This window comes from Neoarius graeffei, chromosome 22 (genome assembly GCF_027579695.1).
Source record: "Neoarius graeffei isolate fNeoGra1 chromosome 22, fNeoGra1.pri, whole genome shotgun sequence".
Taxonomy (NCBI): Eukaryota; Metazoa; Chordata; class Actinopteri; order Siluriformes; family Ariidae; genus Neoarius; species Neoarius graeffei.
Genome location: NC_083590.1, coordinates 14,574,784 through 14,599,684, shown reverse-complemented (window position 1 = coordinate 14,599,684; position 24,901 = coordinate 14,574,784). Strand labels below are relative to the sequence as shown.

Sequence of the window (24,901 nt, the reverse complement as noted above, 5' to 3'; positions counted from 1 at the left end):
AGAGTCACCAGTTAACCTAACCTGCATGTCTTTGGACTGTGGCGGAAACCGGAGCACCCGGAGGAAACCCACGCGGACACGGGGAGAACATGCAAACTCCTCACAGAAAGGCCCTCGCCGGCCACGGGGCTCGAACCTGGACCTTCTTGCTGTGAGGCGACAGCGCTAACCACTACACCACCATGCCGCCCTGTGCATTAGCTATCATTAGAAAACATTACTTCAGCTCGCATAGGAAGCCTGTTATCTTTGACTCAAAAACTTTGCTTTAGCTTGCATAAGCCATTGTAAAATATTACATTGTCATTAAGTACTACAATGCTTGTTCCACGTTTAATCCAAAGCCTTGTTTGCTAAAGAGACGATTTAAATCTATTGTCATTACTATAAAGAGCTCATTTTCTGCTGTGAACAAAAATGAACCCAACAGAGCCTCACACACTGTTACCACCACAGCTTGCTCCCTGTGTGTGTGTGTGTGTGTGTGTGTGTGTGTGTGTGTGTGTGTGTGTGTGTGTGTGTGTGTGTGTGTGTCAAGCTGGTGAGAAGAGAAAAGCAAGAAAATTTACACATCCATAGCCATTATTTATACAGTATGTTCACACCATTCCATTTATCGTCACTCTTACTCCATAAATTCAAAGCTAAGATTCTGTGATGGATCGCCTGCAGCGAGAGAAAAGATTCAACCTCTGTGGGTCCTGTAAAAAACGTTTAACAAAAATTCTTCTCAGATTTCTCCAGTCAGACACAACACAGGAGAGAGCAGTGCTTTCTACCTTCTGCTTCTCCCACACTACTGTGTTTATGCGTTTTTGTGCAGAGCTAGACAGTGTTAATGGTCAGTGTGTGTGTGTGTGTGTGTGTGTGTGTCTGAAAGCCAGGTGGAGCTTGAAAGCAGAGTCAGCATCATTAATGTGCAGCCTTGCGTGTTATAGCACAGTTGTGTGTGTGTGTGTGTGTGTGTGTGTGTGTGTGTGTGTGTGTGTGTGTGTGTGTGTGTGTGTGTGTGTATTTACACTGAGTAATGGCTAGATCTGGAATGCATGTGCTAATTAACATGACATTAGTGGAGCAATGTGTAATGAAAGCAATAAGATCATATACAAACTAGAATGATGATTAGATCACAAACCAGCCCGGAGTCGAGACCAAAACCAGTGACGTCAAATCAAATGAATGCTAGCGACAGGCAGCAGTGACCTTTAGAATGATTGGTGGAGGAGAACACAAACGCTAAACATCAGGCCAGATGTTTGATATGCAGAGCCCACTGCTGCATCCACATAAAGCTTAGAGAAATCTATAATCTGATGTTGAAGCCATGCCCCGCAGCCATCTGCTTTATCTCGAAAGAGCCATTTAGACATCGTGCTTAGATGAATTTGTAGCTTTGCTTTCTTAAAAACTCATTTGAAATGCATGCATGCTGTCAAAATCTGCATTATAGGCTGCTCGGAATCACACACACTAAAAAGAGATTATAAATTACGTATACTTTTGATGCATATGTCACAGAGATAGAGGATGATGAAGGGGTGCTGCTCATTCACAAACATCCAACAACAACTTTATTTAACTCACCACTTATTTCATTATCAGAGAAAAAACGAACTGATGTTACCTGCTCTTGTGAATGTAGATTGATGATAAATCTACACTAAATACAGTACAATCCAATACAACACTCACTGCCATTTAATCCGTGTCCATTTTCCAAGGGTGTCATTTCTTTTTTAGAGCAAAAGCAACAGGAAAAGCAGAGATTATAATATTGGTATCTGTTTGCAAAGATTCGGTAAATAACCAAATCTCAATAATCATGGGAGATAATGAATGTGTGGCTGTAATTTCAGATCTACATCATTCTCTTGGTGCTTATAAACTCTTGATGTTGTGACAGCTCACATTTCACTCACTAAATCTTACAGCAGATCATTAAACTCAAGACAGCTATGTGCAGCCATTTCCATCTCTGGTTCAGGCTTCAGCTTAGCAACAGAGGGGTTATAAAAAGATGCTGATAGTGATATTTTCAAGGTGATGAACATTTTGCCTGCGTTTACACTTGTGCAGAGTGTTGGAGCTCCTCCTCAATTTGTGAACAGTGTGTGAATGCTGGGCCTTTTAACCGAAAACCCCACCATGAACGACTTGCCTATCAGTCAAAATCCATGCCTTGCCAGGACCTGGCCTTCCCAGGCAGTCTCCTGTCCCAGTATTAACCAGGAGCATTGGGTGTCACCAATCTCCAATTCTGTAGCCCTCGGCCTCTTGCCTATTACATACCTAGGGTTATAGTGGGGGCAGGGGGGCTAGTCCTCTGGTAACTGTGAAAGCTTGACTCCCTACTCATGTGCCTCGCCAGATGGCAGTAGATACCATTTTTATGATGGTCTTTGGTATGACCCAACTGCGAGCAGAACTCACAATCTCCTGCTCAAGTGGCTTGACACGGAAACCACTAGGCCAACTTGCCATCTTGCATATCAATATCTATAATATGTCACCTTGTACAAAAGGTTTATTTTATGATTGATAATATTGTTCCATTGACATTGGTCTAGTTTCACCTTGATTGACAGTTTGATTGACATTACCCACAGTGTCGTTCAACCTGCTGGTGGACGGTGGGATTCAGGGTGCATTCCATTTGAACAGGGAAGCTGGATGTTCCAAGTTCCCAGTCAGAAATTTCAAATGAAACGCCCCCTCAAACTGGATTTCTGACTTGGAATGTCAGAAGAACCTCACCAACCCTGACCTCAAAATCCAAGATGGCTGCTCTACACATCAACAGTAAGTGAAAGCTGTTGTAATTTGCTGTTTATTCATACTTCTTTTGGGTGGCATGGTGGTGTAGTGGTTAGCACTGTTGCCTCACAGCAAGAAGGTTCTGGGTTCAAGCCCAGTGGCTGACAGGGGCCTTTCTGTGTGGAGTTTACATGTTCTCCCTGTGTTTGCATGGGTTTCCTCCAGGTGCTCTGGTTTCCTCCACAGTCCAAAGACATGTGGATTAGGTCGATTGGCTACTCTAAATTGCCCATAGATATATGTGTGTACCTGCCACCAGATGAGGGTTTAGCTTCCTCTGGTGTGCTATAATCACCCAAGAGAATTCAGGGAAGCTAGCTGATAGCTTCCTGGATTGCCCACCCTCAACTATAAGGATGGCGACAGACAGTACTTATTTGTGACTCATTAAATCAGTCGTACACACCATACTGTCCAACTTCTATCGGTGGATATGTTGCTACGGTGTATGCTTTGGTGCATGCGCAAAATACTGTGTAATGCGTTGTTATCAACTGCAATGGCTAGAGGTCTCCATTTTGGTTTTCCAACTTGTACTAGAGCATGGTCAACTCAGGTGTGACGTCATTCCTAGCTTCGACTTCCGATGTCAAGGGAACACAGGATTAGCCCTTGTTTCATCTCTACCTGAAGAAAGTGATGCAGCAGAGCTTTAGTCCTTTTGTGCCCTGGGTGGCATGGTGATGTAAGTGGTTAGCACTGTCACCTCACAGCAAGAAGGTTCTGGGTTCAAGCCCAGAAGCCAATGGGGGCCTTTCTGTGTGGAGTTTGCATGTTCTCCCCATGTCTGTGTGGGTTTCCTCCGGATGTTCCGGTTTCCCCCACAGTCCAAAGACATGCAGTTAGGTTAACATGCGGTGGCCTTGGACTTAGGTTGGGCTGAAGTGCCCTTTAGCAAGGCACCTAACCCCCAACTGTTCCCCTGGTGCTGTTAGCATGTCTGTCCACTGCTCTGTGTGTGTGTGTGTGTGTGTGTGTGTGTGTGTGTGTGTGTGTGTGTGTGTGTGTGTGTGTGTGTGTGTGTGCTCATTCACTGCTTCACTGAAGTGTTCACTGCTTCAGATGGGTTAAATGCAGAGAGGAATTTCACAAGTGTACATGTGATGAATAAAGTTGTTGTTGTTCTTCTTCTTCTTCTGTTTGTCCAGCTCTCTCGCATCATCATTTATACACTCTGCTCAGACAGATCATCCTCCAAAGCTTCAAGTTTCATGCTAATACCACCAACACCATCGCGATCATCATCTCATTGATAGCTAACTAACCAATCTAAATCTATGCCATAACTCGTATAGCTACATTGCATTCTGGGGCATTGAATCCACCATGTCCACTACTTACTTCTATGTTGTATTTATCGTTAATGTCATGTTGAACATCTGTAGAGAAAAGTGAGTAAGAATGAAACTTGCTGTTTTGTTTTTAGGAGCAAAACCTGATGTTATTCCTTTAAACCATTGAAAAATGAGTGACTACTCAGGATTACCATACATATATACAAAACAGAAATATTTCTGTCTTTTACATAAGCTACAGTGGTGCTTGAAAGTTTGTGAACCCTTTAGAATTTTCTATATTTCTGCATAAATATGACCTAAAACGTCATCAGATTTTCACACAAGTCCTAAAAGTAGATAAAGAGAACCCAGTTAAACAAATGAGACAAAAATATTATACTTGGTCATTTATTTATTGAGGAAAAGGATCCAATATTACATATCTGTGAGTGGCAAAAGTATGTGAACCTCTAGGATTAGCAGTTCATTTGAAGGTGAAATTAGAGTCAGGTGTTTTCAATCAGTGGGATGACAATCAGGTGTGAGTGGGCACCCTGTTTTATTTAAAGAACAGGGATCTATCAAAGTCTGATCTTCGCAACACATGTTTGTGGAAGCGTGTCATGGCACAAACAAAGGAGATTTCTGAGGACCTCAGAAAAAGCATTGTTGATGCTCATCAGGATGGAAAAGGTTACAAAACCATCTCTAAAGAGTTTGGACTCCACCAATCCACAGTCAGACAGATTGTGTACAAATGGAGGAAATTCAAGACCATTGTTACCCTCCCCAAGAGTGGTCAACCAACAAAGATCACTCCAAGAGCAAGGCGTGTAATAGTCGGCGAGGTCACAAAGGACCCCATGGTAACTTCTAAGCAACTGAAGGCCTCTCTCACATTGGCTAATGTCAATGTTCATGAGTCCACCATCAGGAGAACACTGAACAACAATGGTGTGCATAGCAGGGTTGCAAGGAGAAAGCCACTGCTCTCCAAAAAGAACATTGCTGCTCATCTGCAGTTTGCTAAAGATCACGTGGACAAGCCAGAAAAGGCTATTGGAAAAATGTTCTGTGGATGGATGAGACCAAAATAGAACTTTTTGGTTTAAATGAGAAGCGTTATGTTTGGAGAAAGGAAAACACTGCATTCCAGCATAAGAACCTTATCCCATCTGTGAAACATGGTGGTGGTAGTATCATGGATTGGGTCTGTTTTTCTGCATCTGGGCCAGTACGGCTTACCATCATTGATGGAACAATGAATTCTGAATTATACCAGCGAATTCTAAAGGAAAATGTCAGGACATCTGTCCATGAACTGAATCTCAAGAGAAGGTGGGTCATGCAGCAAGACAACGACCCTCAGCACACAAGTCGTTCTACCAAAGAATGGTTAAAGAAGAATAAAGTTAATGTTCTGGAATGGACAAGTCAAAGTCCTGACCTTAATCCAATTGGAATGTTGTGGAAGGACCTGAAGCGAGCAGTTCATGTGAGGAAACCCACCAACATCCCGGAGTTGAAGCTGTTCTGTACGGAAGAATGGGCTAAAATTCCTCCAAGCCAGTGTGCAGGACTGATTAACAGTTACCAGAAACGTTTAGCTGCAGTTATTGCTGCACAAGGGGGTCACACCAGATACTGAAAGCAAAGGTTCACATACTTTTGCCACTCACAGATATGTAATATTGGATTGTTTTCCTCAATAAATAAATGACCAAGTATAATATTTTTGTCTCATTTGTTTAACTGGGTTCTCTTTATCTACTTTTAGGACTTGTGTGAAAATCTGATGACGTTTTAGGTCATATTTATGCAGAAATATAGAAAATTCTAAAGGGTTCACAAACTTTCAAGCACCACTGTACATTGCAGATGATAAAGCGAACAGTAAGAAGCTACACCAGCTGCTGTCACTTCATGTTGCCTCAAACTTTAGCTCCATCTCTGATCCAGTTAATCAGAGCAGAGCACTCTCAGGTACTTTCACGTGACACTTCCCCACTACTGATGTTCCACTCACTGTGCCGTTCTTATCACATTACACTGTAACATGACTGAAATTCAAGATACTTTTTTGTCTACTCAGTCGAGGACATTGTCTTTAAATTGCTGTTGGCTCATTAATAAGCAATTCTATCATCTGTATAGATAGGTGATCAAAATGCAAGAAAAGGTCCATTGGACAGAAGACACATGAGACAGAATCCTGAATGTAAAATGTCTGCCTAATCTCTGAGCTCTTCCTGTTACCCCTTGGTCTAATGTAGCTGGAATCACTTCATGGTGGATGCCAGCAGAAGATTTTGATCCTTCCGGGGGTCAACTGGCATGCCTTACAGGCCCTTCTTTTGGAATACGTGGGAGCCAGGGAGCTACCTTGATAACCGAGAGGGCATGGCTTCCATCCCTGGAAAGTTTTATTGTGTTGAAAATTGCCTTGGGTCAAGCACCAAATGAATTCCTCCATCGCAACCGTGAAGGCATCCTTGAGGCTTACGTGAGCTACTGGGGTTTACATCAGCATTCTGTCGCAACCATAGACCTCAAAATGTTCACAGAACAACATTCCACAGAAAGTGAAAAGTTTGCCTAAGGGGTGTGGCTTATTTTGTCTTGCCGAAGCTATGCCGTACTACAGTCATGAAAACCGTAAACACTGCCCTCATTTCCATAAGGCCATACATTGCTATAAGACGTTGCCGCCATTGGTTTTACCAGCGTTTTCCTTTGCTATCGTCATGACTATCATGGCTTCTTTTGCATATTTATTCCACCCAAATTTATGCGATAGATCTCCTCCATACTCTGCCGGCATAGCCACAGTTCGCACGGATCAACCAGCTGTGTGTGACCTTAGCATTAGTTTCAGTTTATTTCACACTAAGACTCCTGAGCCATGTGCCTTACACAGCACAATTTATAAGTGCACATTAGTGTTAGGACTTTCAGCTGTCTTCCTCCTGTTGCCTCTTTACACACACACACACACACACACACACACACACACACACACACACACACACACACACACACACAGACTGAAAGACTGCAGAGTCAAGGCTATTGAGCCAAATGTTGAATGAAGACAGTGCTGATCTTACGAATAAAGAATGTAAGCTAATGTTGATGAATTACTACAATGCCATTAAACGAATTTCCACCAGAGCAGTTTCAGTTCCCAGGACCTGCTCCAGACTCACTACACTTCTTAAATGTCTCTGATTGGTCAAGGTTCATGATTGACATGGCTCAAACCTGCCATTATAATATATTTTTTTTTTAAAATGTTTTATATCAGAAAACTGACTGCAGCTGACTGGACTGAGTGCAAAAGTGACATGTACACTCACCGGCCACTTTATTAGGAACACCCATCCACCTGCTGTTTGATCCAGTTCTCTAATCAGCCGATCCTTTGATGCATAAAATCATGCAAATACAAATCGAGAGCTTCAGTTAATTAATGTTCACTTCAAACATCAGAATGGGAAAAATTGTGATCTCAAAGTGTGACTTTCTTTCACTGTGGCATGGGTGTTGGTTTGAGCCAGATGGACTGGTTTGAGTACTTCAGAAACTGCTGATCTCCTGGGATTTTCACACACAACCGTCTCTAGAGTTTACACAGACAGAATGGTGCAAAAAAACAAAAAACATTATCGAGTGAGTGAGCGACAGTTCTGTGGGTAGAAAGTAAATAAACGCCTTGTTGATAAGGGAGGTCAGAGGAGAATGAACAGATTGGCTTGAGGTTTTTTTTTCCAGGAAGGACAGAGTAACTCATATAACCACTCTTTACAACCGCGGTGAGCAGAAAAGCATCTCAGCATGCAACAGAAAACAGAAGAACACATTGGGTTCCTCTCCTGCACCCAAGAACAGGAATCTTAGAATCAAGAACAAGTTCCTATTTCTAGTTTTTAATCTAGATTGTGTTAACATCATTTGTTTGATTTGCACAATTTAAAAAATAATAACAATATAAGGACCTCTCAGAAGTTAGAGAATTTTTTTCTTTTCTCAGAAGTTTCTGAACTGTCTTTATTCCCTGATCACAGAGATGATCCACTTTCATAAACATGGTGCAGTTAATATGAATGAATCAATTTAAAAAAATAAAAATAAACCGGTTTTTGTAGTTATTGTAGTTATTAAAGGGTCACATGACATATTTATTAATATGATGTTCATGTGCTGTATGTTGCAGAGCTTAAAGCATATACGTAGAACCATGGCCTCACTTTTGTTTATACGGTAAATGCCCTGAGACCTCAAGAATAGCAGAGGAATAGTTTTAAGTGTTAACAATAAATCTAATATAGTAATTTTTATGATTAAAGTGATTCATATCGGTAGCGGTCTGAGTGAATGACCTTGAGATCTGTGACGTCACAGCAGGAAGTCTATCGGTCTCATCACCATTTCCGCTATCCTAAAACAAATCTCCCCCAAAGCTCCGTTACTGACTAAAACACAGAGCTGACTGCAACTCTGATCCTCCATTTTGAGCTAATTTATCGCCATGCCACGTAGATGTGTTTTTGGCCGGTGCAGCAACATGACAGAAGGTGGATTTATGTTGTGTTCATGACCCAAGAATGTTCAAACTGCAAAGATTTGGACGCGTTTTGCGAGAAGTTCACGGATTGGGCGGCTACGAAGTGGTCTCTCCTCTGCTCTGCACATTTTACTGAAGACTCGTATGAGACCTCTGATCTGTTGAGGAGCATTGGCTATAAGCCCATATTGAAAGAGGGTGCAGTACCAGCAATTAAAGAAAAAGAAAACTACAAGAAAATGAAAGTATTTTATTTTATTTTTTTAAAAGGAAAGTGAGTTCAGTTGCACCAGTCCTCCCGGAGTGAGCCGAGGGTTGTTGCTAAAACCAGTGACATCCCGTTCCGTCCCGGGTTTCAGTAATTGCCTGAGCCCAGCAGTAATGTCGGAACACAGTATGAAGAAAAGTGAATGAGTGGAACAGCCGTCTGATTTCTAAACTGGATATTGCTGCCATCTCACCCTTACATGGAAGAAGTGAATGAACAGAGAACTGAACGAACAACTGAAAGTCACATTGTTTCAAAAACAATTGGCCTTCAAGAAGCGAGAACACAGACGGGTAAGCTCCGATTCTGATTTGGATAAATAAAGCAACCCGTTGTTTACCTGCATTTAGATTAATACATGTCACTTGTATTGTGTGTTTAAGTTACTGGTATAAGATTATTTAATTTGCTTCAGAATGTGATTGTCTCAGTTCATCTGATTATTTAATTAGCCTTTTATGTTTTATCAGTGAAAATGCATGCATGCATGCATTCATCTGTAGTCATGAAGTCCTTTGAGAGACTGGTGTTGTCACGCCTGAAGGACATCACAGACCCCCTGCTGGACCCCCTGCAGTTTGCCTACCGGGCAAACAGGTCAGCGGATGATGCAATCAATATGGGACTGCACTACATCCTGCAACACCTTGACTCTGCAGGGATGTATGCCAGGATCCCATTCGTGGACTTCAGTTCGGCGTTCAACACCATCGTTCCAGATATCCTTCACACCAAGCTCACCCAGCTCACTGTGCCCTCCTCCACCTGTCAGTGGATTATAAACTTCCTGACTGACAGGAAGCAGCAGGTGAGGCTGGGGAGCATCACATCCAGCACCCGGACTATCAGCACTGGCACCCCCCATGAAATAACATGAAATAACATGATAATTTTGTACCATGAAATTACATGATAATTTCATATCATGAAATTACATGATAATATCATGTTATTACATGATAAATATATTGTAAAACATGATAAGATATTGTTATAACAAAGTTTTCACGTAATTACTTGATACTAAGCCAATTTTTTTTTTTTGAGTGTGGCAGCAATATGCTTCCGTAGTAACGGTATTTCTGACTTTCACTATAAATTTTTATTTATGGGTTGTTTTTTTATTTATGGGTTGAAATTTTTATTCAGGGTACAAAGTTTGTGTCACAGGGGTCCAAAATTCAAATTGATTAAAACTGGTTCTTGTACCAGTTTTTAAGTGAAGGACAAGTTAAAGAACAGATAGGCATGTGTAATAGTTTGTATTATAACAAGATCAAGTGTAGCTTTAAGCAGGGCTGGGAGAAACAAATGAAGTGATTCTCGGAGAGGACTTTTTTTGTTTTGACAATTCAGAATCCACTACTTCCATAGTGCTTTTAAATATAAGGCTGTAAGCTTTGTGTTATTTGTCTCTAATATTTATGTCCCAATATCTTGACCACATTTTAGGATGAAAATAATCATTTTAGATATGTTATTTTATATTGAAAAATTAGCTGTCTCGGAGAGGACATTTTTTTTTGACACAATTACATACTAATTTGATCAAAATAGTCTGAAAACTTACTGGCATTCAACATTAAAACTTAACTTCCAATGATATGGAACCAAATATTTGTTTTATGGTATAAAGAATGATTTAAGTGCATCCCTTTTGGAGCTACCTGTGGTAAAAAAAAAAGCACTTTTTCTAAATGACACGAGTAATTTTGCTAAATATGACATATATTGCCATACATTCACCAAAAATAACGTTATCACCATCTTTTTTTTTTTGCATGATAAATAGAGCTATCACAGGGCTACAATAAACAACCAAGTTTATTTAGTCAAGCCTTTTGATATTGAAGATAATAAGTATTAAATGTGATTTTTAGCTTGCATACCCTGATTGTAAAACAACCCTTATATGACTTTAGTCTATATGGAATCAATTTTGTGCCAAAATGTTCATACAATACTTTTGAAATATCAAACAAAAACGACAAATCAAAATACAAAAAAAGTCAATTTTTTTAGACTGGCAAACAAATTATTTGTGTAATCGTGCAAAATATCAGTCTATTACTCTTCAGAAACCTTTTATTTTTGTTCTGCGTCTTTCTCAGTTTTGTTTGCCGTAATTTATTTTGGTTGCGATTCCAGCTTTCTCGTTTGCGCTCCCTGACTTTTTGCTTGCGATTCCCCCGAAAGCTGTTGCGGCCATTTCCTACTCGGATTCTGGCGGACTGTTTGACGAGTGACCGATCCATTGACGGTAAACGAGGATCGAGTGGACTTCAGTGGCGACTACTGAATTAATTCAACAAAGTGTAAGTGCGGGACAAATGTGTTGTATGTGTTGCAGCAGTGCACATTATGCAGGCGTGTTTAACGTTAGCAAGACAGCTATTATATTGGGTAGTGGAGCTAAGGTTAACATTTGACTTGCCACAAAACACCTGCATAATGTGCACTACTGCAACACATACAGCACATTTGTCCCGTTCTTACACTTTGTTGAATTAATTCAGTATCATAGTCGCCACTGAAGTCCACTTGATGCTTGTTTACCGTCAATGGATCGGTCACTCGTCAAACAGTCCGCCAGAATCCGAGTAGGAAATGGCCGCAACAGCTTTCGGGGGAATCGCTGAGCGTAGCTGTCAGTCAAACACAAGTTAGCCAATGGGAATGCATTCCTGGACAGCCCACCCACACGTGAAGTTTGTGCCAAAAGTGCAAGCAAAAAGTCAGGGAGCGCAAACGAGAAAGCTGGAATCGCAACCAAAATAAATTACGGCAAACAAAACGGAGAAAGACGCGGAACAAAAATAAAAGGTTTCTGAAGAGGAATAGACTGATATTTTGCACGATTACACGAATAATTTGTTTGCCAGTCTAAAAAAATTGACTTTTTTTTGTATTTTGATTTGTCGTTTTTGTTTGATATTTCAAAAGTACTGTATGAACATTTTGGCACAAAATTGATTTCATAGGTCTATTGCTGTAAAAGGCCTCGACCTTAAAACCAGTTCCTGCTGTGACGTCACGCACTCAGGGCTGGCTGGCTCAGCTCCAGTGCCAACTTTGCGGTGGAGTTTAATAACTCTCAGAAATATATATATTTTATTCCCATTTATGCAGCATACAAGAGTCCAGGATGGAGATCCTACCCACTCGGAAATGTATTTAAAAAGTAAAGGCTCTGCGTATCTGCTTTAAGGATTTGCTGAGCTTCAAAGAAAAAAGAAATAAAGTAACTTTTCTGTGTAACTTTTCCTCACCGTCTCTGCGAGCGCGCGCGTGCTGGGATTTGCGGTGCGTGACAGCGCGCGCCCACCTCTCCGCCTCGCCCAGGTTCGCTCGCGCGTCCTCCCCGGTGAGGACCCGGAATCGGTGCTCCACCCTTTGTCGGCCGGCGGGAGCTCCGGTCCAGCTGCGCCGCGGCGGGTAGAAATAAACGGACAGATACGCCGCCGTGTCCGCCTCGTCCTCACTCCGGCGCGCGCGGCATCCCACACAGTCACCGAGGCCGAGCTCGAGCGCGTGCTCCTGTCCGTGCTGCTGCCACACGGGCGACCCGCCGATCTTTCGCACCGACAGGCAGCTGTCCGTTAAGGTCACGGAGAATCTCAGCCTCCCGGTCGCCGCGTCGGTGAACTCCGCGCGCAGCTCCTCCGCATCTCCGTCCATCCTGACCGGAAACCGCGACACGTGAGACCGGATCCGATGGGACGTTGTGTTGTAGGTGAGAAAGCAGCGCGCGTGCAGAGTCCGGAGACTGCTGGAGTTTAACAGCTGGATTTAGTTCCGCTGAAATAGATCTCTTCCCGAGTGACGACACACACACACGAGAGAGAGAGAGAGAGAGAGAGAGAGACTCCATATCCACACAGCTAACTCTCACTCTTCATCTTCATCACAAGCACATGTTCACAGGGAAGAGGTGAGAGAGCTGCATACGCGCTTTAGTGACATATTCATACAAGTGCTGACCGATAAATCGTATTTTCATCGTCACCGCGATATGAACGTGTGCCATAAACACATCTGAAGAAGAAGAAGAAGCCTTTATTTGTCACATGTACACTCAAGCACAGTGAAATGTCTCCTCTGCATTTAACTCATCTGAAGCAGTGAACACACACACAAGTAAGCAGTTGGGGGTTAGGCAGGGGCGCAGATAGGATTTTTGAACTGGGGGGACTGAGCTGTCAGCAAATGATTCCATTTTGTGTAAATGCATATATATAAGCTTCAATATCCATTCGAATTGTGAGTTTTCTAACTGAATGAACATTGGTAGACAAAGGCCTACCTGGTCAACACTAGCCATACATGATCAAATTGTTATTTGTCTGGTATGTTAATCACGCTCCAAAACTTCATGTCTTCTGCATGTTTTATTTAAACATTTGCTGTTCTCAGCAGGATGAAGAATCTCATCACAGAAACTTTAACTGTAACTTCTAACAAAAAGGGAATGTCCAAAAATTAATAACAAAATAAAATTGAAATGGAATGGTTGTCTGTGTCTATGTGTCAGCCCTGTGATGACCTGGCGACTTGTCCAGGGTGTACCCCGCCTTTCGCCCGTAGTCAGCTGGGATAGGCTCCAGCTCGCCTGCGACCCTGTAGAACAGGATAAAGCGGCTAGAGATAATGAGATGAGATGAGATAAAATTGAAATGATTCACACTCGTGCCTTCATGTAAATGATTAGAAACATAAAATGTGTATGAAAACAGAAGTATAAACACTTGAACAACAGATTCACACAAATAAAAATAAAAAGTATTTTTTCCAATAAACAAAATTGATAGAAAAAAAAATTTCCCTCTGCAGCCAAACAAATTTACCGTCTAGAAGCAGACTCAATAGGTCCCAAAAACATCTCTCCACTGCTTCCCAGTTTAAAAACTGGGACATCATGGAATATGGAATTCGAAAAAAAAAAAAATGGACAGTTAATGAAATGAAACGAAAACCCCAAAATTTATGCTGGTAGATGCTAGATTTCAATGCTTTTCCGACTTCAAACTTCCAACTTACGAGTACAACTGAACGCACCATTAGTCGTAGCAGAAACACCGTTGCTATCAAATGGATGAGCTGTGCAGTGTTATTAACCGAGAATGACATGGAAAATTGAACACCTTGCTTTCCCAACTCTGCAAGGATCTTCTCCAGCCTTTCCCCTTCTTGAATCGGTGTAATGTGGATTGATCACAGACAAGGCTACTGCTGCTGCCAGTTCAACTTTGTGCTGCAATGTAAGTTAGTCTAACTAACGGAACATTAATCCTCACTTTTTCTACCTATGTTTGGCGCCTTACGTAGGGACGGTGGGTGGGTGGGACAGATAGGGGTCACTATAAATCTGGGGGGGACATGTACCCCCCGTCCCCAGTGCCATCTGCGCTCTTGGGGTTAGGTGCCTTGCCCAGGGGCACTTCAGCCCAAGGCCACCCCATGTTAACCTAACTGCATGTCTTTGGACTGTGGGGGAAACCCACGCAGACATGTGGAGAACATGCAAACTCCACACTAAAGGGCCCCTGGGACATTCCACCGAATGGGTGCCATTTGCTTGTTGTACCACTCTCAAATTAAACTTAATTTGTTATATATTTTCAACACTGATTATAATAACACACATATTTAACTATTCAGAATGTTAAAAGGCTACGTTATTTTTTTTTTTTACAAGGTTTGGAAGTCAAAGATAGCTGCATTTTTTTTCAGTCCTGTTACCAAAACTCTGAAAGTAACAGGACTGAGTTTTTAGCCTAGGATTAGCTAATACGTGGAATTAAGCCACATGGCGCCATCGCTAATAGCATGACCACACTTAGGACATTCTAGTGATTTACCAAAAATCTGTATTTTTAAAATAAACAAATATCTCATCTCATTATCTCTAGCCGCTTTATCCTTCTACAGGGTCGCAGGCAACCTGGAGCCTATCCCAGCTGACTACGGGCGAAAGGCGGGGTACACCCTGGACAAGTCGCCAGGTCATCACAGGGCTGACACATAGACACAGACAACCATTCACACTCACATTCACACCTACGGTCAATTTAGAGTCACCAGTTAACCTAACCTGCATGTCTTTGGACTGTGGGGGAAACCAGAGCACCCCGAGGAAACCCACACGGACACGGGGAGAACATACAAACTCCACACAGAAAGGCCCTCGCTGGCCCCGGGGCTCGAACCCAGGACCTTCTTGCTGTGAGGCGACAGCGCTAACCACTACACCACCGTGCCGCCCTAAACAAATATCATCTAAGAAATAATTTAAGTAACAGGACAGTATGTTGACATTGACCTTATCAGTCAAAGTTAAAAAATCATCAAATATACAGAAAAGTAAATGAGAGAACTAACTTTTGGTCTTCCCATGGCCTTCAGAAGACACAACTGATGTAACTTCCTGTTGAGCATGTGATTTATGGAATGTTCCAAATTTGTCAGATGGGGTAATATGTTTGGGTAACAGGACTGAGTGAAAACCCAGGGACACGACTAAAATGTGTATTTTAACTAAGATATTGTGGATTTCTTATGAAAAAAATATATTTAAACCATGGATAGGATATGGAGTCACACAACAGTGCAAAAGAAATACTGTTTCTGAAGGATTTTAATCATAATATTTCATAGTTAAGTATAAAGTTAGAGTGCGGAGACAGGTAACACATGATATTTTTCAGTGTTTTAGGTAGTTTTTATTAATCCTTACAATTATATATCTTAAATTTGAAATCAGATCAATGTGCAGGACATTCTGCGTAATAAGGAAATTTATTTTAAAGTACATTTTTATGTGCATTTATACATATAATTTTCTAGGGACGGAAATGGCACCGATTTGGTGGAATGGCTCTCCTATTAGCCGCTGGGCTTGAACCCAGAACCTTCTTGCTGTGAGATGACAGTGCTAACCACTACACCTCCGTGCCACCCAAAATTGCCCATCGATGTGAATGTCTATGTGAATGCTTGTTTTCCAAGCCCAGAAATGAGAGGGTTGTGGCAGGAAGGGCATCCTGTGTCAAACTATGCTCCAGTTAATATGACATGTGGATCCTGGCAACAGTGTTGGTCAAGGAAGAAGAAGAATAGAATAGAATAAGGACAGAGCTAAATGAGGACAATTGCTTACAAAAGACAGTAACAAACGACAAGATGTCTCCCAAGGTACAACCTACCTTAATGTACGCCTACGGCTCATTATTGGACCTCAAGGTCACTATGTGTACCTTTTTAGGGCCAAAAATGTACATATATAGTCCCAAGCAGTATAAAGGGTACAAATAAGTACCTTAGACAGTACTGCCTCACTGACAAGCAGGGTACCCTAAAGGTACAATAATGTACTTTATTTTCTGAGAGTGGATAGTGGAACTGTAACAATAATTGTGCAACATGTGATAAGGTATAGTGCAGATAAAGTGTGTGTGTGAGGGGGAGGGGGGTATAGATAGTGCACAACGTCCCAACTTTTTTGGAAACCGGGTTGTAAAAAATGATTTGCTGTTTTAACTTAAAAAAGTTAGTGCAAGGGCTGCCTTAAAATTTCGAGTTGAGCCCGGTAGCCGACAGGGGCCTTTCTGTGTGGAGTTTGCATGTGTTCCGGTTTCCCCCACAGACCAAAGACATGCAGGTTCGGATAATTGGTGTCTCTAAATTGACCGTAGGTGTGAATGTGAGTGTGAATGGTTGTTTGTTTCTGTGTCTCAGCCCTGCGATGACCTGATGACTTGTCCAGGGTGTACCCCGCCTCTCACCCATAGTCAGCTGGGATAGGCTCCATCTTGCCTGTGACCCTGCACAGGATAAGTGCTTATGGATAATGGGTTGTATGTATAGCTTATTATTATAACTAATAATATATTTGTTTTTATTTACTTCTTTCCACTTAAAATGGACGTAGTGGGGGAGAGGAGGATGTTGGCCAAGTTATCATCCTTAATGGCGAACACCTCCCATCCACTGCAGGAGACAGTAGCAGCACTGGGCAGCTCCTTCAGTGACCAGCTTCTCCATCTGCGGTGTGTTAAGAGCCATTCCACCGAATCGGTGCCATTTCCGTCCCTAGAAAATTATATGTATAAATGCACATAAAAATGTACTTTAAAATACATTTCCTTATTACGCAGAATGTCCTGCACATTGATCTGATTTCAAATTTAGATATATAACGTCGGCTGATTGTCAAAACGTCATAATTACGACAGTTTTTTGGTTGTCCTGTAAAGTTATCAACTTTGAAGTTACGACCTTTTGACAATTTGTCGATGATAATTGTAAGGATTAATAAAAACTACCTAAAACACTGAAAAATAGCATGTGTTACCTGTCCCTGCACTCTAAATTTATACTTAACTATGAAATATTATGATTAAAATCCTTCAGAAACAGTATTTCTTTTGCACTGTTGTGTGACTCCATATCCTATCCATGGTTTAAATATATTTTTTTTCATAAGAAATCCACAATATCTTAGTTAAAATACACATTTTAGTCATGTCCCTGGGTTTTCACTCAGTCCTGTTACCCAAACATATTACCCCATCTGACAAATTTGGAACATTCCATAAATCACATGCTCAACAGGAAGTTACATCAGTTGTGTCTTCTGAAGGCCATGCAAAGACCAAAAGTTAGTTCTCTCATTTACTTTTCTGTATATTTGATGATTTTTTAACTTTGACTGATAAGGTCAATGTCAACATACTGTCCTGTTACTTAAATTATTTCTTAGATGATATTTGTTTATTTTAAAAATACAGATTTTTGGTAAATCACTAGAATGTGCTAAGTGTGGTCATACTATTAGCGATGACGCCATGTGGCTTAATTCCATGTATTAGCTAATCCTAGGCTAAAAACTCAGTCCTGTTACTTTGAGTTTTGGTAACAGGACTGAAAAAATGCAGCCATCTTTGACTTCCAAACCATGTAAAAAAAAAAAAAAAACGTAGCCTTTTAACATTTTGAATAGTTAAATATGTGTGTTATTATAATCAGTGTTGAAAAGATATAACAAATTAAGTTTAATTTGGGAGTGGTACAACAAGCAAATGGCACCCATTCGGTGGAATGTCCCTTAAAGTGCCATTCCACCATTGGATGTATTCTTTGGCATAAAATACAATATATTTTATGACAACATGACTAGACAGATAAATCTTTTAGCTTCAAAATGATATATCAAACATAATTTTTTGACAACGACAAGTATATTAATTTCGCGACCAAAGTCACCTACCCTTTTAATTTCCGCGCGGTAGTGAAACGTGATGTCATCGGCAGGTTCCCCTTCTTGTGTACCACGTCACGTGTGACGTGGCACAGATTATCAGCAATGGCGGATAGAACACGATTGTCAGCTTCGGAAAAGAAGCGAAGGAAAATAGCAAGTGATGCCCAAAGGAGACGGTCGATGGTGAATATCGGCACAGCAATCGACAAGTGGAAATCGCGTTCTATCCACCATTGCTGATAATCTGTGCCATGTCACACGTGACGTGGTACACAAAAAGGGGAACCTGCCGATGACATCACGTTTCACTACCGCGCGGAAATTAAAAGGGTAGGTGACTTTGGTCGCAAAATTAATATACTTGTCGTTGTCAAAAAATTATGTTTGATATATCATTTTGAAGCTAAAAGATTTCTGTCTAGTCATGTTGTCATAAAATATATTGTATTTTATGCCAAAAAAATACATCCAATGGTGGAATGGCACTTTAAGGAGAGATACAGCAGCTCCTTCCTCCCTACTGCTGTGAGACTGTACAACCAGTACCTCACCAAGCACAGCACCAGACACTCCTCACAATAATGAACAATACTGTCCAGATCACTTCTACATCCACTGAAACCCCTCTGAACGTATACTGTGTGCACTATCAGCATCAGTAGTTTACAGTGAACTGCTCGCTACACATGGTTAAAATGGCTCTTGCCTGTGCAATACCACCTTTGTAATACACTTGTGTTAACTATATTTCTGCAAACCTGTTAATTTATGCAAATTTGTAGCTTGTATACTAAGTACTTTTGCACTACTCCTTCACTGCCTTATCTTTTTCTCTTTATATATTTTGCTGCTGTAGCAATGTCAGTTTCCCCTTGTGGGATAATAAAAGGCTCTCTTATCTTATCTAAAATGAAAGAAGAGGCCAAACAAATGTTGTTTGTTTCACTTTTATTCTATGAATAAATAATTAATCCTGGTGCATTTTGGTTTCAAAATGTCTAGAGACCATTTATTATTATTATTATTATTATTAATAATAAACTCAAATAGGCGGCACGGTGGTGTAGTGGTTAGCGCTGTCGCCTCACAGCAAGAAGGTCCTGGGTTCGAGCCCCGTGGCCGGCGAGGGCCTTTCTGTGCAGAGTTTGCATGTTCTCCACGTGTCCGCGTGGGTTTCCTCCGGGTGCTCCGGTTTCCCCCACAGTCCAAAGACATGCAGGTTAGGTTAACTGGTGACTCTAAATTGAGCGTAGGTGTGAATGTGAGTGTGAATGGTTGTCTGTGTCTATGTGTCAGCCCTGTGATGACCTGGCGACTTGTCCAGGGTGTACCCCGCCTTTCGCCCGTAGTCAGCTGGGATAGGCTCCAGCTTGCCTGCGACCCTGTGGAACAGGATAAAGCGGCTACAGGAGATGAGATGAGATGAGATGAGAATAAACTCGAATATTTGAGTTCATTGTAAACGCCTCCACTACGCTTGCCTGAAGTCACGTGGGCTGTTACGTCATTAGAAGTATAAATACTGCCTCCCTGGGCTTAGCTGTTCTCTTTTCCGCCTGTTGCAGTATCAGAGGCAGTAGTGGCTTTCTCTTAAACGCTTATAAATAAAATGTCTAACACTGGAAGGTTAAATATGGACGCTCTAAGGCCGCCTTAATCAAATGTAAGTGTTTCTAAATATATTTAAGCTTTTTTTTGTCATTGCTAGCGCGCTAATCTCTTTTGCTAGCGCGCTAATCTCTTTTGCTAGCGAGTCAGCAGCTTATTTTACATTTAAAAAAATCACAGTGATATATATAGTATTTGTGGCTGGTTTTTTTTCTTAAACATTTTAACACGCTTTTTGCTTAAATGGAAATCTGCACGATTATCCGCCCACCTAATTAGCTCGGCTAGTTATTTTTTGCTAGCTTGAATGGACCATGTTAGAGCGCGCGCTTCTAATTTTTTTTTTTTCGCTTTCTCTTGAAAACTTAATTTTTTAACACTTCGCATTTCGCGTTTTAGACTTTTTTTTTAAAGTTATTATTTTAAAGGTTTGGAAGTCGTTAACCGGAAATTATTAAAACTTGTGATAAGTGTGCGCGAGCACGTGGCGGGTGACTCCATGTTCACGCCTTATTGAGTGGCTGCACGTGACTGGGGTTTAAAACTTATGGATCCTAAACGTGGAGAGGCGGGGCGAGATGGACCTGCAAAGGGTCAGAGGTCACACTGTAAACGCCATGCTAATGTTAAAGCCTGGAGTGAGTCATTAGAGTGCAGTATAAATCACTATTTCAGGTTATAGACCCAGAAAAAGTTTACCAATGTACAGTGCAGAATAATCCAAAGTGTGCTTTTTTTTTTTTCCCTCTCTCAATCTGTTTTCTGACTTTTTTTTTTTAAGGGATGTAGATTGTGGCCTTCATTATGAATGAATCCTGAAGGAATCTCCATCTTGGATCCTGTATCAGTGACTGAAGGTACATTGTTTTAATGTTTTGTGACTGTAACTAGAGTGGCGGCTGCAATGATCGAGACCTTTTCAGATTTACCAATAAATAATTTTACGAAGGTGAGTTTCAGTTACAGCAATTATTGGTTAATTAATCAACTGGAAGACCTGCCTCACCCTTTGATCTCAGCTTGTTATCTGAGATGGAAATTTTTTTTTTTTAGTATGCTCAGCAATTTTTTTTCGGAACTCCTGGATATAAGCATGGTGGAAAGATCATGGACATGTTTTTACTGATCAAATTCACCAAGGTTTCGTGATCTTGTCGAAACTGTTTCTTTTTTCATTTGACAGTCGCCATTTTGTATCTAAATGTGTGTTTGAGAAGTCATGTGAAGTGTTGATCACTTTCACTGGTGTCTACCATTATCGACACCCTGTGGGATTAAGTGACCTTTACAACTGTTATGGATTGATCTTTGTGTAACATTGAAGTAGATGAAGTACTTAAAAAAAAAAAAGTGCTGTGGCTTTTTTTTTAATCTTTGATTCATAAAAGAATGGAGTGTTGAGTATTTGGAATCCTGTTGCAATAAATAGAATTGGAGCAGAATTAAATTCCTGACATTATAAATTGCATGCTTGAAATATTCAGATTTTTCTATTTCATTCAGAATTGTGGTTTATTGTAAATATCTACTACATCACAGTATCGGTAGATGGGAAAATGGGGGCTGCAATAGTGAGGTGAGAGTGCAGGCAGGGTGGAGCAGTTGGAGAAGGATTTCGGGAGTCATTTGTGATAGGAAAGTCCCAGCAGAAGTGAAGGGTAAGATGTATAAGGCAGTAGTGAGACCAGCTGTGATGTATGGATTGGAGACCGTACCCTTAACAAAGAAACAGGAGGCAAAGTTGGAGGTGGCGGAGTTGAGGATGTTAAGGTTTGCGTTGGGAGTGACGAGGTTGGACGGGATAAGGAATGAGCACATCAGAGGGACAGCACATGTGGAGAGATTGGGAATTAAGCTAAGAGAGATGAGACTGAGATGGTACGGGCACATCCTGAGAAGAGATGCAGAGCATGTTGGAAGGAGAATGTTGAGGATGGAGCTGCCAGGCAAACAAAAACGAGGAAGGCCAAAGAGGAGATGCATGGATGTGGTGAGAGAGGGCATGAAAGTGGCAGGTGTGGTAGAGAAGGATGCCGAAGACAGGGAGCAATGGAGACACAAGATCCGCTGTGGTGACCCCGAATCGGGAGCAGCCAAAAGATGATCACAGTATTAGTAAACATTTTATTTTGGTTCAAGGAATAGCATGTGACCTTTGACCTGGATTGTCATGTGGTTACAATGTCAATTACTTGTTGACATTTATTGGTAAACTGCAAAACTAGAAATTAATACAAACAGCAAATGATTAACAGTGTTCTATGAAAATACTTTTCAGACAGATTAAACATTATCAGTTCATTTTAGTTAATTTACATAAGCACCGACATCCATATATTTATATAAGAGATTTTGCACAAGTCTATGTAAAACAAATCTTTAAATAAACTGTTCTAGCTTAATACTACATACCAATTTATTATTTTTAACAATCATCTGGTGTCTAACTGTGGACAAAGGTGTCGATAATTGTGGAACAGTGTCACGTGGTTGGATATGCTAAATAATTGGGAATCAACTTTTTTTTTCCAGTGAAAATCTGAGTAATTAATGCAAAATTTACATATTGAAAGTCTTCTACTTTTGCAACGGCCAAAAGATCGTTAAGGTGTCTAATTGTAGCTGCTGCTCTAGTTTATAAATTGATTTGTATTCCTGAGATGAAAATGCTACATAGGAAGTGCCGTCTGATGCGATAACTGACGATGGTTCAAAGCTACACTGTTCTGAGGATGAAGCTGAAGGTTTCCTCTCCTTGTATGCTTTCTGTACAGTGAGTCTGAAGGCTCTTCTCTCTGCAGGTAACTGCCGCCTAGAGGCTATGCTCAGACCAGATCGACTTCGGATTAATGCGAGGTACAAATACTTTGTATGTTGTAAAACTCTGAAATGATTGTGCATAACTCTAGAATTAAAAAAAAAAATTCCTGCACCAACTCTGATGTAAATGAGCATCTCTGTACAGAAAGCTTCACCTTGTTAACAATTACATGTTAATCTGTTTGGTATGAAGTTTTTTTTCTTAAAACCTGAACACTGAGCAATCAGAATCCTTAGTTGTATAATGGCTGTATGTTATTTCCAGATGTCCCTTATATAAAAGGGAGAAGGGGGGGGCTAGTGAGTTAATTAGATTATCAGTTAAATCTAAATGAATAGAAGGGCTTAAGATTCTTCATGTAAAGTTGAAATGAACCTGAGCTGTGTCTGAAGTCACTTGTTCTACTCGCTATCTAGGGAATTACTATATAGAGGACTAATGTAATGAGCTCATTGATGAAATGAAAAACCACTTTCGGACTCTACTCCACCATACCGTTATTTGTCATTGCGGTCACATGATTAAAATGTGCCAGATCAGTCACTTGGTGGGTTTTCTAAATAAATGCATGTACTGTACTTGTGATAAATCCGTATTATACTGAGCACCTTTCCCACATTAATAAATACAAAGTACTTTGCAGTGTCTTTCAGTTCTTTTAAATCAAGGCTGAATACTTCACCACTGCCTTTTATTAAATCAGATTTGGGGCTTTTGATTCCTCACTGCACAGCCACTTTTATTCTTGTATTTTTTTTTTCCCCTCATTCTCTTAGCTTTTTTTTCTGTTCATACTATTAATTGCACTTGAATGTTTGTTTCTTCCTCCATCCATTCACCCAGCACATGGCAGTATTTGTCATTTTCATGCCACAGCCTGTAAGTTTGCCTTGTGCTGGTCATAGGGAAAAACTACTGCTGTACTTGACTGTCTTTATGAAACCAGTGACTGCAATGCATGATGGGATATAATGCTTGGTTGGTGACATCGGTTGTCCACTACTTTTCATGATTCATTGTGGGATACCAGGAGTCCACTACATAAGGTGTAAAGTTTCACTACATTTGGACAGCACAACAAAATGGTGACCTCACAAGATAGTGAGTGGTTTCTGACAGAGCTGGTCTTGGTTTGGGAGCTTACAATGGTGACAGTTGCTAAGCAGTCATGTGATCCTTTGATTAGTTAGTGTTGGTGTGGAGAAAACTCAAGCAAGCCTGTGATGATAGAAAAGTTATCCCTGTCTGAAATGACTGTGTGGAGACGTGGTAACCTGAGGCTTGTCTTCCAGTTTCTTAAGCTGGTAAGAGTCAGAGGGCTGAACATTAAGATTTCTTCTGTGTTTTTTTTTGTTTGTTTGTTTGTTTCAGGTGATTGAGGAGGAACATTTAGTGATCCTCTGGAGGGGGATGGAACTTGAACCAGAGGTGGAGCTTTCTGGGAGGAGGTGGTCATGACTTGAGTGATCCTCATTGCTCAGAGCTCCCCCCCCCCCCCCCCAAAGTGCAGATACGTGATGCTCTGCTGTGCTGTCACCTTACACCCCTCCAAAAAAGGAAATCCATACCATAAATTGAACAATGCAGAATACTTTACACCAATCTCATTCCCCTCTGAAAGAGTAACTACATGTACATTACAATATCTTCCTATTTTTATATACAAGTCAGGACTATCCTGGTACTCAACCCAGAAGTGGAAAAGGGCTTGTGTGCATGGACTGCTATTCATAAATGTTCAAGGCACTGTTGCGTGACTGATTCTGGAACTGGAAAATGGTGTGCTATATTCAATACTATGCATTGTTGTGCAATAAAACTAAACTTGTCTGAATTGATGGTTTACAGGGTTTTTTTTACTTCAAATCATCACTGTCTTATTTGTCATGGTGGGGTTTTTTAAGCTGGTTTCTCAATTTCCTTCAAATATGGCACTGGGAATGCAGGAGAATCCACCATTTTACGCTTGGGGACTTCTCTCAAAGGGTGTGGCTGTGTCATGCAATCTGATCTACTGCTTCATTCTCAAGGGGTTGGCGTGTATGATCTGACAGGAGCCATAAGACAAAGGGAGTGTTCTAAATCTAAGCTTTTTGTGACCAGTTCTATGGTAAGTTTCAAAAGGCATCATTTTAACGTGTTTAATGTATGTTACTAACACTGTTCAAAGAACTAAATGTTTACAGTAAATGGTTTTGGGGTCTGGTCCCACAACATGGACAACTATATAATGCCAACTGTTTGCCTGAACTTGGTTCCAGTCTGGAACAGAAACTACTATAATCTCCAC

The 24,901-nt window shown here is 41.0% G+C and overlaps 1 protein-coding gene, 1 long non-coding RNA gene and 2 other non-coding genes across 5 annotated transcripts in view; 3 read left to right on the top strand and 1 right to left on the bottom strand.

Moving 5' to 3' along the window:
• Positions 1-12,601, bottom strand: part of LOC132870286 (sphingosine kinase 1-like) — a 39,150-nt gene extending 26,549 nt beyond the window's left edge. The window contains exon 1 of the mRNA XM_060903921.1: positions 12,193-12,601. Coding sequence (XP_060759904.1) covers positions 12,193-12,601 — 409 coding nt within the window. The remainder of the gene's footprint in view (positions 1-12,192) is intronic.
• Positions 12,602-19,745: 7,144 nt separating this feature from the next.
• On the top strand, positions 19,746-24,445 carry LOC132870672 (uncharacterized). 2 transcript variants are annotated; one of them, XR_009651167.1, is made up of 4 exons: positions 19,746-19,845; positions 20,572-20,647; positions 22,592-22,646; positions 23,983-24,445. It is a non-coding gene; the product is annotated as an uncharacterized LOC132870672 (long non-coding RNA). The 2 variants fall into 2 exon arrangements; XR_009651168.1 differs by having other exon boundaries at positions 22,565-22,646.
• LOC132871068 (small nucleolar RNA SNORD49) lies at positions 22,444-22,522 on the top strand. Its single transcript, XR_009651256.1, has one exon. It is a non-coding gene; the product is annotated as a small nucleolar RNA SNORD49 (small nucleolar RNA).
• On the top strand, positions 23,824-23,896 carry LOC132871065 (small nucleolar RNA R38). The gene has a single exon (XR_009651254.1). It is a non-coding gene; the product is annotated as a small nucleolar RNA R38 (small nucleolar RNA).
• Positions 24,446-24,901: the final 456 nt, after the last annotated feature.